Genomic DNA, 20,305 nt, shown 5'->3' with positions numbered 1-20,305 from the left:
GAAATTGATTTTTTTTTGCATCCCCTGCGGACGCAGAATCAAACATTTTTACTGTTTACTAACTCTGAATTCTTTCAATACAAACAGATCGCTCGTTCAGTCGAAGACTCCCGACGAACCGTCGTCATTCTGACGCCCAATTTCCTCGAATCAATCTGGGGCAAAATGGAATTCCAGCTGGCACACAAGAATGCCATCACCGAAGGTCGAGTACGCGTCATTGTGGTCATTTACGGTGACATCGGCGACATCGAGAACCTAGACCCGGCCCTGCGATCCTATCTGAAAACGAACACATACATCAAATGGGGCGATCCATGGTTCTGGAAGAAATTACGCTACGCCATGCCGCATCCGAACGGATACAAAAGCAAGGGTTTGGTCAAGAGCACATTGAAGAGTTCCGTCGACGACAAATTAGAGTTAATCAAACCGGTACCGGTCACACCGCCACTCACCACACCACCGGCTGAACTGGCTGGACAGAAATTTGCGAACGGTTTGAATGGTCATGTAAATGGAGCATTCATTATCAACACAAATGCCAAGCAAAGTGATGTGTGAAACTTGGATGAATAAACGGTAAAAAAAAATTCGACATCAAACGATGTTATGGCTTAGGTTCACAATGAACAGAATAAAGAGAGAAGAGAAAAAAAAATGCAAACCGTAGAAACAAAATATAAATTGTAATTATTGTGATATCAAAAAATCTCGTACGATTTCTTGAACATATAGAAACTCTTGAACGTAGGGGGGGTTTTTATTATATATTTTAGTTATATGTGAACCATTCGATGAGTGCTCTTTTGTCACCATATTCTATCAGGTGTTTCTAAAAAACAAAATATTCGTACACCAGTGGATGGCTGAACAATGCGATGAACGGAAATACGATATTACGTTTCTTTTTGATATTGAACGACATATAAAGACGTGAGTCAATACTATAAAACAATGTTATACTTTGACGTTCAATATCAAAAGGAAAATAGGTTCGGCTCTCCGTGATCAATTCGGTCACCGTCCTACAGCTATACGACCAAAATACATTATATATTGACTCACACAAGCTAATTATTATTATTATATATCTACAGTTAAATGAATTAGATAAGACAACAAAAATTATATTTTTTGTTTCGTAGCATCAACGTAAAGAACTTAAAACGACTGAGACGTTATGATCTGATTACAATTTTTTTTATACAAAACTCTCAATTTAATTAAATTAATTTTTTGTAATTTTAATTTAAATTAAGTGCTAAAGCCTCTGCAAACTCCAATTTATAATGGACTGGTATCTCTGGTATCAAAATTTTATTTTGTTAAAAAAAACTATTTCCTTGACAAGAGACTTTAAATTGGATGTTTTTTGCGGGCTTTAATCTCCTTTTCATAGATTTTATTTTTAGGCTAACGTATTTACCGAAAATACGAAAATGGTTTTTTTGGGGGTGTAAAAGAGAAAGGAAAATTATTTTTAAAAGAAACGAATATTGTCAGCAAGTAACTGCAAACACAAAATTGTAGTTTAGATTTAGTTTTCTCGAAAAGTTTAAAAGAAAATGTTTTTGAATTGAATAAGAAAAAAAATTGTTTTTTATTAGGAAAATTGAAATATTTTAGCGGTTAATTTTTCTATTTATTTTTATGACTAAAAAAACAAACAATTTATTGCAAATGAAATCTACCTTTATTGTAGCAAACAAAATGAATAGGCATGTACGTTAAGGTTTTATACATCGTAAAAGTATATATGGAAATAAAACAAAATACAAAACAACAACAAAAATTCTATTCCATTTTGTGTTCTGCTTTTGAAAATATCCAATTAACATTTTAGTCTTGCAACAGTTAATTCGAACGAACGGAATAATTCAGTGTTAATGGCCACACATAGTTGCAATAAAACGCCGAAAGGTAAAAATAATATTTCTGTCACATACAACCAAATTAGTGCCCATCTATATGCCCTCTCAAAAGCCGTGCATTCTTAGGTAGGTATGAAGTTTCGAGACTAGAACATTTAGTCGCACCTGTGAGGCTGTCAGTAAGTATGTTACGTTTTTTTCCTCAACGTTTTATTTGATTATGTGCATGTGCAGCAAAATGAGGATGAGAGAAGGAGAACTATTTTTAGGAAATTGATTTTATAAAATAATGTCCCGAAATTTGTCAGGAATCCTTACTCAGGATCGTCCAATATTTGTCCTTACTTCAGTAACTCACCACCAGTTCTCTTAAATTCTACCTTCTCATGCCTGGCCTGTTTTCGATTTGATTTTTGGCCATTCTTTAAATCGTTTTTAGCCCCGTACGAAGTACGAAGGGGCTTATAGGATTACGATGCCGTGTGTAATTGATGGAATTCGAAGCAGACGGTGAGGGCAAAGTGTTTGCCTATGTTCATAGATGACGAATCCGCAATAAAAATTTGGGCCGTCTGTCCGTCTGTCCGTCTGTCCGTCTGTCCGTCTGTCCGTCACGTCGATATCTTGAGTAAATCAAATCCGATTTCAAAAATTTTTTTTTCCCCTGAAAGATAGTCAAAGTAGTGAGGCTAAGTTCGAAGATGGGCATATTCAAGTCGGCCCTTCGTGAGTTAGGGCCACCTAAGTGATTTAAGGTCTTTTGGTGATATTTATGGCAAAATAAACGATGGAAATGTAAATGACACGGCAAATGATAGGTATTGTCAATACCAATCCAGGAAAAAAAAGTTTTTTAAAATTGGGTGAGTGGACCGTGAGTTAGGGCCTTAGAAGTGAAAAGCTACTAGGGCCCTATGTGTATTTTACATAGAACTCGAGTAAATTTCATTCGTTTTTCGTAACTTTTGTGTCATTTGGAAGGTAATCGAAAGCCGAATAGAATGTTGTTGAAAAAAAAATTAAATTTGGGTCCTCGGACTAAGGCCGCTACTAGGGCCCTATGCGTATTTTACATACAACTCGAGTAAATGTCATCCGTTTTTCGTAATTTTTGTTTCATTTGAAAGATAATCGAACACCGAATAGAATGTTGTTGAAAAAAAAATTAAATTTGGGTCCTTGGACTAAGGCTGCTACTAGGGCCCTATGTGTATTTTACATATAACTCGAGCAAATTTCATCCGTTTTTCGTAATTTTTGTTTCATTTGGAAGGTAATCAAAAGCCGAATAGAATGTTGTTGAAAAAAAAGTTAAATTTGGGTCCTTGGACTAAGGCCGCTACTAGGGCCCTATGTGTATTTTACATATAACTCGAGCAAATTTCATCCGTTTTTCGTAATTTTTGTTTCATTTGGAAGGTAATCAAAGGCCGAATAGAATGTTGTTGAAAAAAAATTAAATTTGGGTCCTCGGACTAAGGCCGCTACTAGGGCCCTATGTGTATTTTACATATAACTCGAGCAAATTTCATCCGTTTTCCGTATTTTTTGTTTCATTTGGAAGGTAATCAAAGGCCGAATAGAATGTAGTTGAAAAAAAAAATTGGATCCTCGGACTGAGGCCGATACTAGGCCCTATGTGTATTTATACTCAATAAATTAAAATTTTAGGGCTATTTGAAATTTTTGTTTTATTTGAGAGGAACGTCGTACGGGGCTTCGTAATTGCGCTATGCGCAATTTCTAAGATGTACAAATTACATAATAATTTTACTTTAACTACTTTAACCGGCGCATAGGCTTACGGTCAAAGTAGGGTGACAGACGCACTAGGGTCACGTACGCAATAGATATACGGGTTTGTACGGGGCTCAGTCGCAGCAAACGCTCCGACTGTTCTGATGGCTCGTTTCATCGTGAAACCATGATGGCACATTCTTCCACAAATAAAGAAAAGTGTAGATCATGGTGTCTACTATAGTGGACCTGCTAAGGCTGAAAAAAGGGCTTAAGGGGCCGTTCATAAATTACGTAACGCAAAAATCAACATTTTTCAGACCCCCCCCCGGGTCTGTAACGCTAAAAGGGTCAAGTTTGACCCAATTTTGTTAGAACCGTAACGCTTGCCTCATACCCCCCCTCCCCCCTCTAGCGTTACGTAATTTATGAACGGCCCCTAATCGGTCATCTTACAAAATCGTTATAACGATGATTGTAGGTTGTTCCGTATCGATTCCTGATTATAAATTGTTGTGGGGCCAAGACGGCAGCTCAATGGTCCTCTGGTGAGCGGCCGTTATGTCACTTTTTAGCCCCGTACGAAGTACAAAGGGGCTTATAGGATTACGATGCCGTGTGTAATTGATGGAATTCGAAGCAGACGGTAAGGGCAAAGTGTTTGCCTATGTTCATAGATGACGAATCCGCATTAAAAATTTTGTCTGTCCGTCTGTCCGTCTGTCACGTCGATATCTTGAGTAAATCAAATCCGATTTCAAAAATTTTTTTTCCCCTGAAAGATAGTCAAAATAGTCAGGCTAAGTTCGAAGATGGGCATATTTGGGTCGGCCCTTCGTGAGTTAGGGCCGCCTAAGTGCTTTAAGGTCTTTTGGGGATATTTACGGCAAAAAAAACGTTGGGTGAATGGCCCGTGAGTTAGGGCCCTAGAAGTGAAAGGCTACTCGGCCCTAAGTGTATTTTGCATATAACTCGAGTAAATTTCATCCTTTTTTCGTGATTTTTGTTTCATTTGAAAGGTAATCGAAGCCCGAATATAATGTGGCGAAGAACGTTTTAAATTTGGGTCCTTGGACTGAGGCCGCTCCTCGGCCCTAAGTGTATTTTGCATGTAAATCGAGTAAATCTCATCCAATTTTGCTAGTTTTTGTCTAATATGAAAGGTAATTGAATACCGAATAGAATGTGGTGAGAAAAATGTTTGAAATTTGGGTCCTTGGACTGAGGCCGCTCCTCGGCCCTAAGTGTATTTTGCATATAAATCGAGTAAATCTCATCCAATTTTGCTAATTTTTGTCTTATATGAAAGGTAATTGAATACCGAATAGAATGTGGTGAGAAAAATGTTTGAAAATTAGGTCCTTGGACTGAGGCCGCTCCTCGGCCCTAAGTGTATTTTGCATATAACTCGAGTAAATTTGATCCGATTTTCCTAATTTTTGTTTCATTTGAAAAGTAATCGAACGAGGAATAGAATGTTGTTGAAAAAAAATTAAATTTGGGTCCTTGGACTAAGGCCGCTACTCGGCCCTAAGTGTATTTTGCATATAACTCGAGTAAATTTCATCCGTTTTTCCTAATTTTTGTTTCATTTAAAAGGTAATTGAACATCGAATAGAATGTTGTTGAAAAAAAATTTAAAATTTGGGTCCTTGGACTAAGGCCTCTCCACGGCCCTAAGTGTGTTTTGCATATAACTCGAGTAAATTTGATCCGATTTTCCTAAATTTTGTTTCATTTGAAAGGTAATCGAACACCAAATAGAATGTTGTTGGGAAAAAAAATTAAATTTGGGTCCTTGGACTAAGCCCGCTACACGGCCCTAAGTGTATTTTGCATATATCTCGAGTAAATTTCGTCCGATTTTCCTAATTTTTGTTTCATTTGGTAGGTAATCGAAGGCTGAATGTAATGATGTTGAAAAAAAATTAAATTTGGGTCGTTGGACTAAGGCCGTAACTAGGCCTTAGGCCTCTCAATAAATTAAAATTTTAGGTCAACTTGAAATTTGTGTTACATTTGAAAGGAACGTCGTACGGGGCTTCGTAATTGCGCTATGCGCAATTTGTAAGATGTACACATTTCATAATAATTTGACTTCAACTAGGGTGACAGACGCACTAGGGTCACGTGCGCAATAGATGTACGGGTTCGTACGGGGCTCAGTCGCAGCAAACGCTCCGACTGTTCTGACGGGTCGTTTTTCTATGATTTTTCATTCGTAAGCGAGAAGAGACATTAATCCACTTCCAAAGGATAAGTTATAGAGAATTTATTTTTTGACATTTGAATCCAAAATGGCGGAAAAAATTGGTCAAAGTCGAAAAATATTTTTTCTCAAAGGAAAATCTCTGAAACCGATAGAAATACTGTAAGTTCGCAAAAAATTCTATATTTTAAAGAGCTACGTTTTCATTTTTTATTTATTGAAATCGGGCAGAGATACAAGAATTGTGCTACATTTTGTGTTTAGATCGAGATAATTATAAGCAAATCTTTGAAATTTGAAAGTGTCCATCGCAATCCTTCTACCACAGTGTTGAGATCTTTTATTCATCTGATGATGTGAAAGAGTTTGTCCCACGAAAAAACACTAAAGAAAATTGAAGGGACAGACCTGGTATAAGACCTAATGATTATTTGCAATACCTCTGACAAAAAATTACTTTTCTTCGTTAATGCGGCGGTTACCCATATTTTCCCGAACTTTCGTACATTTTTCCAGACTTTCAAAGGATAAAATATCAATATTTCAAAATATTGGAAAATCCGAAAAAAAAAGGTAAAAAATTTTTTCAGAAAAATAGTCATTGTTATCCCACTAAAGTTTGAGTTAAATATTGTTTGAACGTAAAATAATACACCGCTCCCCATAAAGAATGTTTGTGACTAACTAAACACGGGTTACACTTTGTTTCCAGGGTTTTCATTTTATTCAATTCATTAACCAGAAATGTTCGTTTCCCCACAATTATTAGAATTAATACCCGCTGGAGCACAGCGATAGCAGCAATATAAGTACAACAGGAAGAAGATAATGATTGGTAGGCGCTCCTTTCTTGGAAAAACAACGCGAAAGATTCTTCTTTTTAAAGATTTGATAAAAGTTTATGAAAAGAAAATATCAGCATGAGTCAGTAAGTTGCTATGAGAAACCGACATTCATTTTTCAATTCTCCATTACATCGATCTGTTTTTTCCACAAAATCTGAGAGATGGCTTCGTGCTGATAATTTCCCTTTATTAGTTTTTATTTTCCGTTTTATGAAAGCATTTTTGACGCGACCAATACACGATTGACAAAACCGGAATGAAAACATTTTCAACGTCGCTTTCAAACATAAAACCACAATGATATTTAAACCAAACATTTAATATAAGCCCTCTCAATGTATATAATATTCGCCTACGCGGCCAAATAGCCTATTAATGCATATTTTCTCTTGCGGGTCATTGGTCTCCTACACTTTATTCGCACTCGCTGGAAATTATTTCTACTTTTTTTGATAAAAGGATAGCCTTGTATGGTGACTTCTGATCTCAAATTAGCAAACTGAATTAAATTGAAGGGAAAATTAGATCGGTTTGAAGCGGGTGAAATCTAGAAGACTACGGCATCATTCATAATGTCACGACTATTTCCATCTCTTTCTATCAAATTTTCAACCATATGTTGCATCTCTTTCGCACGCGTGACTTGATGAACTATCCCTAACAGCTCGCGAGGGCGAATAGTCATTAATCAGGGACTAAACTAAGGAACATCGCAGGTGGGAATTTTCCCACCTGCGCCCCTCTAATTCCCACCTGCGAATACAGATCTGCCCACAAGAAAAATTACAATTACCTGACTTGAAATAGTCAAATGAATGTAATTTTAATACAAATTTTGCCTGCGGCGCATTGAACCTAATTGAAAAATGATAATGGCATTGTCGATATCAGTTTTCTTTAATCTTTTATCATCATTTAGATGGAGATACAGATACAGAATCAAAGTATTTCACATTTGTAGCTTTCACTTTCCTAAAAACTAAAAAAAATGGAAAGAAAATAGGCATGTAAAAAGTGACACGAAAGGAGCTAAATCATTCGAAAGGTCTTGGCCTAGAACTACTTTCAGTGAAGTGGCGTATGAAACTCTAAAATGGAGTTATTAAAAAAAATGTGAATTTTGTTTCTCATTTATTTCTCTCTGGTGTGTTAACGCAAAAATCGGTAGAAATTCTCAAAAAATGTCTGTATGGAGGGTAAACATCCGAGACTTTTTTAGATTTTTTGGACGCCTAAACGATGAAAAAATTCAATAATTTTTTTCCATATGCTAGACAAAATGTGCTACTAGCGTTTTTGGTCACTTGATTAGTCTTCATGGAATGCGCCTACATTATGTAATTTACTCAGATTTTTTAAAATGGCGGAACACACCCTAATTTAACGAAGAATATTTGAATAAATATTTTTACCTATAAGTAGGGGTCCAAAAATTCTGCAAAAATCACAAATGTTATAGACGTTACTTGAGAATTTTTTCAATTACATCCATTGAGATATATAAATTATAGACAAAACTCATCCTCATACCCAAAAACTCACCACTATTGTGATTTTTAGGGCTGATATTCTACCAAAAATACCTTTTAGTCCAGTAAACCGATAATTATCTGCAATTTTCTGGAATTTGATTTTTAGGTCATATTGTGGACTCATTTTCCACAGGTAAAAAAACACCTCTAAATTCCAGAAAATTGCAGATTATTATCAGGTATGATCGGCAACTTGACGAGACTTTACATTTTGACATTTTGAATGATTTTTTGGATGAAAGACCCTAGACTTACGGTCGGTGGAATAATTCCCTTTAAATCGTAAAATATATTTACGTCAACGTCCTGAACGCATGATATTATTTTTGGATAAAAAATTGTTACTTTGGCGCCCAAGATTTTGTGTTTAGGCGCCCCTTCGAAAAGTTTCCCACCTGCACAGAAATCCTTATTTTAGTCCCTGTCATTAATAGTCTATTGGCACCACGAGGGCAATGAGACAGTTCGAAAAAATAATCCCCAATAAACTGAGAGAGCATCTTCATAAATCAAACAATAGACTTGTTATTATCATTTGCTTTGGTTAAAATATTTCTTTTTTTTTGCTGACTCAGGTTGATTTTCCTTTGTCATGGAATATGATATTAATAAATTCATTGATTTTTCCCCCGAGTTCTCCGTACTACTTGAGAAACATTTTCCACTGCAAACAATTTTTCAAGTCCACTACTTATGCATGGAAAGTACAATTTCAAAGAATCTACCCAGAAGTCAAATACTTCCACCAAACAGAAGAAAAAATTAAAAAAAAGAAGAAGAAGAAAAACTCACCAGTCGATGATAACAAAAGAGCGCATAAAAATATCCCTCCAAAAGAAACATTACTTTTCATATTACAGCAAACGTAAGCGTGTATACATATTGTATGTGTGGCAAAATGAATGTACTTAAGACGGAACATTCTATGAAAAGCTGTTCTTTTTTACATGTTTTACCTTTGAAGTGATTTTTTGTCTTCACATTTTTTTTTGTGTTTGAAAAAGTTTTCATTCTTTTTGAATCTGACTTTAGGTAGGAGGCAAGACATAGATAATATCTGTCTCGGTACTATGTATATATACGTATAATATGGCGTACGTGTTCAATGTTCACATCACTTATTTTCTGTTGTTAAATCGTGTTTCAAATTTAAAAACCAAAAAAATTGCTACTATACTTGAGCGGGATTTACAGTTTACGTTCACAGTGAAAAGGAAAATAATAAAAATGAAAACTTTTCAAATTTGAGTTGTGGTTGCAATAAAAATGTAAGGATAAGACAAACGTTTGATAATAATAGATTCTTTAGGTGCATTGACGCAAATAAAAACCTCAAAAACAATTTCGAAACTAAAAGCAACTCCTTATAAAACGTGATTTCTACTGGAGATGAGGGATTATTGACGGAGTGTTTGATCAAAGAATTTTCTTCAATAAAAAAAAAGTTTTTCATAAGACGATTATTACGAATGTCTTTCAGGTATTTAATGTTTGCAAGTCTTAAGAACAATGTTGTAGGTTTGGTCTTTAGAAATTTGTAGCAATGATGCTATTAAAGCTTATTAAATTAAATTGTAAAAAATTAAAATTTTATGAATTACTCGGTGGCATCAACAGCATTGAACATATACTATTGTAAGTGAGGTAAGAGACCATTCATGAAGTATGCCAGTTCCAGGGGATGCAGTGGGTCTGCAAAGCTTTGCGTGACAGTATGTGCAACATTTTTTTAAGAGGGTACAAGGGTTTAGCTTCGGACAAGAACCAAAATTGCGCGAAAAATAGGGCATATTTAGGAACATAATTCTCAGGACTCAAGAGATGGAATACAGCAAAAAGGGAATTAACGATTAATTTGAGCCTTACTTAACAGAAATTTGTTTTCGCATTTATAAAATTACTTGATTTTCACAATTATTTTTCACAATTAAAACACGTCTGCAAGGCAAAATTTTTTTCCACTTTAGGTACATTTTTTCGGCAGTATATCGAGAATAAACACATAAGTTGCTATATCAAAACCGTTCCTTATGTCGCTGACCACGAAAATGTGTTTTCCTTTTTCTAAAATTCCTTTTTGTTTTGATTAAATTAATAAAAATCAAAAATTTTTCTACCACGGCGGCCATCTTGCTTTCACACTATTTCTATGGTGGCCGTCTTCGATGTTCCAGATTCTTTTGTTATTGAAGACACAATGAGCATTTCACTTGAATTAAAAGAGGTGGCGCCATAGTATTTGGTTTATGTACACAGCTAAACCCTTGTACCCTCTTAATATTTGTTAAATTGTTTTGAAAGAAATTGAAAAACGTTGATTGTAGCATCAACAAATGAGCCGCCGGTAACATAAATTTCTCCGTGAGATCGATTCTCCTTTTAATCGAAGAAAAATATTGATAAAAAACAAGAATTTGTCGCACTAAACGATAAATAATCGATGTGATAATTGAAGGACTGAAATGCAATCCTTCTAGGATTTGAGGTTAAATAAAAGTAATTATCGAGGGAATTCAATTTCAGTCGCAAACTGCGTATCCCTAAAAGATTAAGATCCATATTTCTATCTGCATTCAGGTCCCGTCACCCCGAGCGTGGCCAGCATTATCTTTAACCTAAAACCGAAAACACACGAAACATTTTGCATTGATGGAACTGACAATTATGCTGCATTGTAGTCACAAATTCACTACAGGATAAACAACGGAAACCATTGCATAATTGTCGATCCCATCAACGCAAAATTGCTCGTGTGTTTTCCCCTTTACCCGCACTATCTCGAACTTAAAAATTGTAGATAAATTAAAGTTAAATTAGTTCAGATCAGTTCAAATATTACTTTGATTAAAAAAAATTAGCAGTTGACCTGCCTATTTCAGGTTGACCTGGTAAATGATTTTCAGAATTCGGGTTATTTCACATCGACCCGGAACGTGACATGGAACGAGCTGCCGCTACTTAATTACTGATCTGCTGTAAGAATTTAATTGAAATTTTTTTCCTTCAAAATTTCATTAAATTCCGATCATTGTTTCATCACGTAGACGGGTCAATTAGACCTTCATTGATAGTTCTATAATGAAAATGGTCAAGAATTGCCGCCTACCCTCTTCAGTAATGGTATCCATTGATCCTGCAGCACTATTTCGATGGTAAAATTAATATAACATTGAAATATAGTGAGAGAAAAAATATAATTAAATCGTAACATCAACCGTGGCAACAATTTTAATGTATTTTTTTAACGATGCATTTAAGTACGTAAAATGACTACACAATTTTATTTTCTTACATTTTTTTCCAGCTCTACAAAATTTCTATCTCAATATCGCATGCTGGTGTAGAGCACTTTGCTGGGATAAGTAAACGAATCCTATAATACAGTGTGTTCCAGTCTAACCGAGGAACTCACCACACACTTTTAATTACAAAACATAAATTGTAGCACATGTTCGGTTGTATATTAAATGTTACGTGTGTTGTTGAATGGTTTTGTTCAACGAGAACTAATCAAACGAAAAATGTGTTTTTTTTCCTCCGCCGAACCGACCACAAATGTTGTATAGCAATACCTACCACAATCTCGAAATCATTGTTACTGGTAATGATGATCATTAAAAATCAATATTTCAAAACAGTTTGATTGTTCATTGTGTAATTGATGATGAATTGAGATTTTGTCAGAGAAAAAAGAAAAGAATTGAGAAGTATGGAAAAACATACAGACGAGAAATAAAAAATCAGTTCAATGCCGATCATGCCGATTGATGCACGATAAAGTCAAACCGTATGATGAAAAATTAGAATTTCAACGAAAACAATCGATTTTCAATGCTCTAAATGACTTCCCAATACAAAACTGTTAAACATAAAATTCCAATTTATTTCGAGATGGAAAGTGTGAAATGCTCGTTCGTCGAAAAGTACATCGAAACTGTTTCAATTTACATTAGCTGGAGCATTTCCTTAACAATTTCAAGCATTCCCTTGTAGTTGACTCGATTAATTGTCTCAATTCAGAGTGTTTCTCATGTTTCACGAATCCCTTCCAGATTAAATTAATTTTTAATTGTAAGGAATCTAAGCGAAGCAAGCAAATCCATTAATTAGCAGCAACTTAACCAGCATAATCTACCAGCAGTCTTCAATAATTTCTGCACCATTTCATGCGAATACCTTACGAAGCTTATTTTGTAATATTATGTGAAACAACGGAAAACAGATACGTATAAATAATCGAGCTTATGTAGCGATTGTACGGTTGTTTAGGGTGGGTCGACTTGATGTTCTTTAAGAATTTTTTGATCATTTTTTGAGAATTTGATACAGGTGACGTCAGTGAAATTTAGACATGCATATGCTTCAGTTGGTCCACTCATTCAAACAAAAGTGTGTAAACGACTTTATACAGGTTAAATAGTTACACACACGCACCCGCCACTACAACCGTATGAGCGCTTTCGTTTGTATGAGTGGACCATCTGCCCCAACGGATCCAACATGTGAAATGAAAACTTTATTATTTTTAGTGGCTAATGTGTCATTTGTCAAAAAATTTCACCTGTCCATTATTCTCCATAAAATTACCTGCTCGGACCTACCCTACACAATGCTTCAAATTGAAATTTATCGATTTCATTCGAAGTTCAAGTTGAGAATTGTGTATAGAAACGTTTAAGTTTTTTGGACATTCACCAATTAAAAAAAAGAAAAATCAAAGGCCAGATTCGATCTACCCTAACGGTTGTACGGCCATGCTGGAGTCTGATAGGTGTATGTATAATTTAAAATCCATAACCACATTAATAGCACTTAGGAAAGGAATATTTCGAATCAAATTGTGATGGTAAAGTGGGTTATGCTGGCCGGACCATGTGTACCAATTTGCGTTCTATTTCAATAGAACACATTGAAAAATACCGAGAGACCAATAAAACCAATATCAATGCATATATACAACAACCGTATTACTCGGAGAGATTTTCATTTCCGCACGAATAGTGAAGTTAGCCGTGGTTTCATGCCATAATAAATAAATTTATTTAATGCGTAAATGTTACATCTCTGTTGTACAACCAATTCGGCCAAATATTTAGGATGTTTTCGGTTGGTCGATCAAAAAATGATTATGGAATCAAGTACAATGATGGAGTTCCTGCGTTTTTGTTAATTAAAATTCACTCATTGAAACGAATTTATTTTTGCAATCAATAGTTGAAGTGCGTTCGACTCAATAATTACTGATAGGTTGCACAGTAGGGCCATTACAGATAACAAACAGATCAAAATCATTTGAGAACAATTACCAATTCATAGTTGAGGGTCCTAATGTTTACAGAATAATTAACGTAAAACTAACACAATACAACCGTGGAAAATACTTTGTTAACAAAAAAAACTTGGACAATCCCTTTACATTGACTAGAATATGCCAAAAAATCCATGAAAATCCTCAAAACGTAAAAAGAAAATCCAGCAAAAATGGTTAAGAAGAGCTCCTCATGCCTGATATTTATATGGATCGTCGGATATGGATCGTCGGATATGGATCGTCGGATATGGATCGTCGGATATGGATCGTCGGATATGGATCCATATATCATTACTTAGTCAATAACTTAAATTTAATTGCTTCCACAAATCTCTAGTTTTAAGTTAGGCGGAGCTAGTTATGCAGATTGGAGTGCCATTGCCTATAAACAAAATCGCAAAATACTAGCGCAAGAGATTGTCCATAAAGAATATTTCTCAATTTTCAGAATTTTTGGCCCAATCCCAGTATAGCTGAAGTCAGTGGCGCCGAGTATAGGGGGGCGAGGGGGGCGATTCCCCCCCATAACAATGCAAAACTTCTTTAAATTCCTAGGGTTTTTCACAATTTTTTTATCATTTTGTGCTCTTTGCCCCCCATGAGCCCCCCATGAACGAATTCAAAGTCGGCGCCTCTGGCTGAAGTCCACTTTAATAGGCAAGATTTTTTTTTTAATTTCACTTTATTATTGTCCCTTTTTCTAAGTGTGGAACACAATCACGCTTAGGAGCTTCACAAACCGTTAGGAGCGAGGGGTGTTCAAGAAAACGTGTCAAGTTCTAACAAGTTTGGTTCAATTTTGACTCTTTTTGCGTGACGAGTGCATGTCGAAAAATAGCATGACATCTTTCGTGACTTAAGTTACTATCGGCCGACTGTCTATCCATCACAGTTTCTTCGATTAAAATTTTATTCTTCCCACTATATATGCAATGTACGGGTTCTTTGAAATGCAACCCCCAGAGTCTGTTAGTACTGTTAGTGCATTATACAAACCCCACCAAAGTTTTCATTTTAATTTTTTTTTTTGCGTTAAAAAGAATTTTCTCGTAACCAACTTCTAACACTTTTCGTAACACGAGTCAATTCTTACATCCTCAGTCGACTTCTTTCTGCGAAATGTTTCATTTCTACGCGACGTGATATTAAAACGTATAACAATAGTTTCACGCATAATGAACAGAAATTCATCACGAAACACTCTGCCTTTCAATGGCTATATGACTATGCACAGCAATTTTAATATGGCAAAAATTGTACTCACAAAAGTTGGCGCTAAACGATTCTCTGCTTCCCGACAAACGATATTCAGTTCCACGCTGTATGGATCTAAAAATGTGGAAATGAGAAATGAAGAAATTTGCGTTATGAAAACTTCACTCAACAAAGATAGTTTTCTTTTTGTTCTTTGCGAAAAATGATTTTTTGTTCTTTCTCTCGTCTAAGGAAAGTTTTTTTTTGCTTCTTCGTCTTATATTTATTTTAATTACCTTCCGGTGTACAACGACCACCGTCAAAGAAAACCTTCACAGTGCCTTGAGCGTAGTCAGTCTCAACTTTTCGATTGTTCGCACAAATATTCAGATCAAACGATTTGGATTCTCGCTTCACCTTAATTGAAATGAAGAAATTGTTCGTATTGAAAAATAAAATGTTTAAGGTTTCAGAAAGGGTATTTTCAAATGTTTTTGAAGAGACTATGAGGGTTGAAGTTGTGTGTTTGAGTGGGTAAGAGTTTAATTTAAGTGGAAGAGTTTTAAAGCAAATGGAAAAGTTTAAAAGTGAATTAGAGTGGAAACACCTGGAAATTAATTATTGGCACAAACGATTCGGTGAAATGATTGAAATGGATGGGTGCGAATGGAACGATAATAATGATAATAATAAAAAAAAAAACAAATGTTCAACATACCGTAACGATTCCATTATTGGTAATCTTCTTTAAATTCAGAGTTGCGTTCAATTGGTCATTGAATACGTCACACTTATCGGTCGTCAATTTGAGTAAATGTGACGGACACATTACGTTCGTGCCCCATTCATACACATAGTGACAATCATGCATATTCTCTTGCAGAATTGGTTTTCCCTTCATAAATTAAATGAGAGACAAAAGTGAAAACAAAACTGAATAAAAACATCAGCAACAATTTGTCATACTCGTCCCGCAGCAGGATGACAATAAAACTGAACAACCGACGACAATTGAGTGGCAGGATCTTGCGGACATGCACTTCCACGAAGATATTTCAAATGAACTCTGCTCTTTACCACAGTCAATGAAATGTCAGGATATCCCAGACTTAATTCAGATGTCGGTGTTGTCGAACTGTTCACCGCCCGACAAGCGGATGAGCCTCCCGGGCAACTCAATCCAAACTGCGGAACCAACGGCCTGCATACATTCAAGTAATGCTATAAATTGAAATCGATTGTCATGCACCGTGCAACTAATGTATCCGGACAGTCACTACGAGTAAACCTTACCAAAACTGGTGGTCCCTCAGTCGATTTTAAAGTTTCATTTACTTCGGCCAAATAGTTTACCGTCGTGCTGATCAACGATGATAAATCGATTTCCGAATCGCTTGAGTGATTATAGGTCCGACAATTTATCTGAAAATACAAATGGAACTGGTGATTCACCATTCGGCATAAAATCTCACCCAGTCACTTACTTCCTTCTGGCACACCAATTCGGTTTTGTATTGAATAACAACTTCACAATCGGTATTCTCTACCATAATCGGTCCAGCGTCACCATCCTTACCGCACAGAAACTCAATTTTCGTTGTCCATTGACGCGAAGGTTTCGTGCAGACATCACCACCAACGTACAACAGATATGGTGAGCCAGTTTGGTTGTATTTCAAATGATCGTTGTACATGCCCAAGGATGTTGTTTGGCCTTTGTCGTCTTTTTCGCAAATTCCATTTTTGTCTTTGCAAGTCTTAGCCATGTTACAAATGCCAAATGAATAGGTTTTGTTGTCATGTTTAACGGTATGTTCAGTGCCGGCCAACGAAGTTAAATTGAACCTGTTGATAGGAAAAAGGGAGAATGTGGAACACAGATCACGTTCGCAGATCGGTCTGATTATACACGAGATATCGATCATTTACTACAGTCTCTCATAATAACATAGTTTGAAGCCTGCGAGCGCTAGATTTAAGACGAAAAATGTTTGTTCAGACTCAGACATTTGAGCGCTAGAAGAGGATAGTCCAAGTGTCAATTGAAGGTGTTGATGCCACACAAGATTAAAAAATAATTTTCCGGAAGGCCAATCGTACATGACACCCCATTTTTTTAGATTGCATCAGCACGACGGATCTTTAGGAAAATTTATTTTTTAAATTCCATTCGTCAAGAATACAGTCGGAGGCAGTGAAATTTCAGCATGAATTTGCTTCAGCTGTTTTTCAGCTGATCCACACATATAATCAGAACTGGTTGTGCTTGTCTACACGGCTAAAGCTGCTACTCGCACTCGCGCAGTAGTAAAACGGTATAAAGACTCGTAAACAGTTTTGATTGTTTGTGTGGATCACCTGAATAACAGCTGAAGCAAATTCATGCTGACATTGCACTGCCTCTAACTGTACGTTGTAACAATAATTTGGTTTCGCTGCGATTAAGCCTCAACATACAATAAGGCTATCTTCTATCGTCCAACGTCAAAACAGTCAGAACCAATTATGCAGGTTCTCACCGACTGTCTACTGCTTTTTCATTGTTAGGCAAATAACTGTTATACTCACTTAAATCCAGTATTTGCATCTGTCGCAACGCATGGCTCCACAGAATTACTACAGGCCAATTGAGTATTCCACACGAACCGATGTTCGCAACTACGCTCACCTAAATACTCTGGATGTCCAATCTACAAAGATAAGTTCATTATCCTGCTGCAACCAATTTGGAATTTGCCGGTTTTTCTGCACATCTCTGATTGTCATTCCAACGTAAAAAAAGCGCAGCAATTTTTTCGCTCATATGACACACTGCATTATAATAGTCTTACCTCAATCGATGTATCACAATTAAAATTGATGTGGGAACTGATGTAAAGCGTTTCGTTGCACTTTTCCGTTGATGTAAAGTGCATGAACAATTTCCCATTTTCATATTTCGGATTGGCAACAGTTGATCCATAATTAACGAACCTGTGTATTGTGTAACCCCGGTAGAATTGAGTTTTATTTAAAACCGAATTGTGAAAATACCGTTCATGAATTATGGAAAATTAAGTCGAGTGAAAATGGCATAGGGTATAATAACAAATGTAGGAGGAAGCAGCGATGCTGTTATCATCGCGCCGCCACAATGCTTTTTAAAATTGTTTTGAATATAACAAATAGGGACGGACTTTATTTTCAGTTTCCATGTTTCTGTGATAAGGGAAGGGTTCAGATGACATTTCATGTGGAATTATAAATTAAATTTTTGAGTGGAAAATTGTGGGGAGGGGTGACGATTGTTCTTGGTGTGGTGAAATACTAACTTTTTGCTCAAATTCGATTCATTGTTATTCTGCAAGCAAATGCTGCTGCCGGGTGGGCACATGTCGTTATGTCCGTAAAGCACTGACTTACAAACATTAATCACAAAACTTCTGTTATCATCAATGGGAATCCTGTTAAAATATGTTGAAAGGACGAAAATTAATGTTTCGGTAATGGTGCACGTTTCGGTGGCGATTTAATCAGCAATGCCATAATGTAGAGAGCGGCTTGTATACATATGTATAACGTATGCTGTTACCTATTATTGTATTGGCTTAAGGCCATTAAGTTGAAATTATGATTTTTGTCATCCGTTACAGAACAGTCATTTGATTCTAGTTCCTTGGGTAGCGGTAGGCAAACGTGCGACGTTCTCATAAAAACATGGAGGCTGCAATCATCTTCAGACTAAGTAAAAATACAACAAAATTAGAGATTAGAAGTCAAAATGTCAAAAAATCACCAAACACTCACATATTCGTTGCTGGTTATTGGTTCCAGTATTGGATTCGAATAGTCGCAAATGAATATTATTTGAAGATTGTACTTTTTCGACGGGTTTGTCGCGCATTTATCGCCGGTGTAATTAAAGTAAATGCGGCCATCAGTTAGTATTGGTTCGGATTGTGTTCCTGCAAAAAACTCAGGGTAATCAAACATTCACAGTTGAGTAGTCGGTCACTGTGTTGTGAAAGAAAAGTTAGTAATTTGTGCCAGATTACAGGAAAATTCTCTGAATTAAAATTTGACATTTTTCGTCATTTAGGTAGTGTATCAGTATTGTCGATAACAGATAGATAGGCTTTAATAAAAGGATAATTATCAGGATAACTCACCCATTACATGCTCCGATCCATTTTTACTGAAACAAGCTGCTACATGTGTTAAGTTGTTACATTTGGGTAGTATATCCCCACAAATATTAAAGTTAACATAATCTGTTTTGGTCAGCACTTGAGTATAATTGAACGTTGTACGTAACGGTGTTAAATCGAACGTATTTTTGTATATTGGATCTGTCAGTTTACAATCTTTTCCAACAATATTCTACAATGAAAATAATGGAAATGAGGAAACATCTTCGGATTTGGTCTTACGGTATTAAGCTTTACAAGTAATGTTTACATTTACTTTCCACGAAAGACTAGGCTGTCTTTCCAAGATCAAACTCGACTTCAAATTAGAAATGAACCGTGTAGCTGCTTAGGGAATAATATCATGATTGGCAATTAATGAGGCCGTTAGGATGTAGTTGTAGTATAATCACATCGGAATAATCTCGTTTAACTTAGAGTTCATAGAACAGTTTCGCTGTCTTAGCTCTCTCTCTCTCTCTCGGTATGAGACATTGGATCTTAATTATCTTGTCAAAACATTTCAATGAATGAATGGTTCAAATAAGTAACCAATCGAATGTTCGTCTACCTCCCACATTTACTACATTGCGTAAGATATCTGAACAATAATGTTTACTGTTGAACACCTAAAATTGCAGTCGTGTTATCAATCTGTTATTTTCAATCCACTTCGTTCCACACAATTTTGAGATTTATAAACGCATGAAACACATGTGTGGAACAAAGTAGACTAATGAAAATAAAAGTTGGATTAATGTATCCACGCACCTACGCCGTTTAGCTCTGATTACGTGACGGTTCTTTTAAACAATTGTAAAGAGGCGCAGTTTTCATTGTTTTAACAACGGAGTTCAAAACTGTGAAGTGCGATTACAGCTAATGCTTCATTTCCTCTTGTCAAAAAAGTACTCCATGTGAGACAAAATTGAATCGTTCTCTCACGGCTCTCTCACTGAGTACTTTTTGTTGAGTGGAAACCATACTTCACACTTTTAGGTGTTCATAACTGTATTCTAGATTCTAGAATACAATGGGGAGAAAAACATTCTCAATTAATATTACTAAAGCTTTACTGAACTTTGTAAACGATAGACACTAAATACAACAACTGTTCATCTGATTCTGAAGCTAAAAGAAATCTATCGGCGCGTTATTTCATGAATTTTCAAATATACACCTGAAGTGTTAACATAGTTTAATAAGGTGACATCCTCATCAGATTGAAGTTTGTGTTGAAAGCTCGGCTTTTTTTTCATTTTTTACCCCTCCCTCCGAGTGGCAGATAATCCGTTCGTTTTATATTGCAAGCACTACTTTCGACGCTTTTGACTTGTAAAATCGGCTACGCCTCGGATGAACAAAATTCACACCAAAACTAGGTTTTTCATCTTTTTATCCCTGGTCATGTAAAATACTGAAGATTCCGCAAAATGT

At 35.9% G+C, this 20,305-nt stretch overlaps 2 protein-coding genes across 5 annotated transcripts in view; one reads left to right on the top strand and one right to left on the bottom strand.

Annotated features, from left to right (window-relative positions):
- Window positions 1-1,778, top strand: part of LOC119068180 (protein toll) — a 96,070-nt gene extending 94,292 nt beyond the window's left edge. For all 3 annotated transcript variants that reach the window (XM_037171671.1, XM_037171672.1, XM_037171674.1), the window contains one exon: window positions 88-1,778. In XM_037171671.1, coding sequence (XP_037027566.1) covers window positions 88-564 — 477 coding nt within the window. In that variant the 3' untranslated portion in view covers window positions 565-1,778. The remainder of the gene's footprint in view (window positions 1-87) is intronic.
- The window catches only part of LOC119068181 (cation-independent mannose-6-phosphate receptor), a 66,073-nt gene that overhangs the window by 41,039 nt on the left and 4,729 nt on the right, over window positions 1-20,305 (bottom strand). For both annotated transcript variants that reach the window (XM_037171676.1, XM_037171675.1), the window contains exons 2-13: window positions 18,851-19,061; window positions 18,489-18,646; window positions 18,274-18,422; window positions 18,014-18,145; window positions 17,534-17,675; window positions 17,271-17,392; window positions 16,187-16,547; window positions 15,996-16,124; window positions 15,669-15,923; window positions 15,421-15,597; window positions 14,999-15,119; window positions 14,773-14,837 (exon numbers count right to left, since the gene is read on the bottom strand). In XM_037171676.1, coding sequence (XP_037027571.1) covers window positions 14,773-14,837; window positions 14,999-15,119; window positions 15,421-15,597; window positions 15,669-15,923; window positions 15,996-16,124; window positions 16,187-16,547; window positions 17,271-17,392; window positions 17,534-17,675; window positions 18,014-18,145; window positions 18,274-18,422; window positions 18,489-18,646; window positions 18,851-19,061 — 2,022 coding nt within the window. The remainder of the gene's footprint in view (window positions 1-14,772; window positions 14,838-14,998; window positions 15,120-15,420; window positions 15,598-15,668; window positions 15,924-15,995; window positions 16,125-16,186; window positions 16,548-17,270; window positions 17,393-17,533; window positions 17,676-18,013; window positions 18,146-18,273; window positions 18,423-18,488; window positions 18,647-18,850; window positions 19,062-20,305) is intronic.

The sequence above is a fragment of the Bradysia coprophila genome (assembly GCF_014529535.1).
Source record: "Bradysia coprophila strain Holo2 chromosome X unlocalized genomic scaffold, BU_Bcop_v1 contig_173, whole genome shotgun sequence".
NCBI classification, from domain to species: Eukaryota; Metazoa; Arthropoda; class Insecta; order Diptera; family Sciaridae; genus Bradysia; species Bradysia coprophila.
This window is presented reverse-complemented; position numbering and strand designations above follow the sequence as displayed.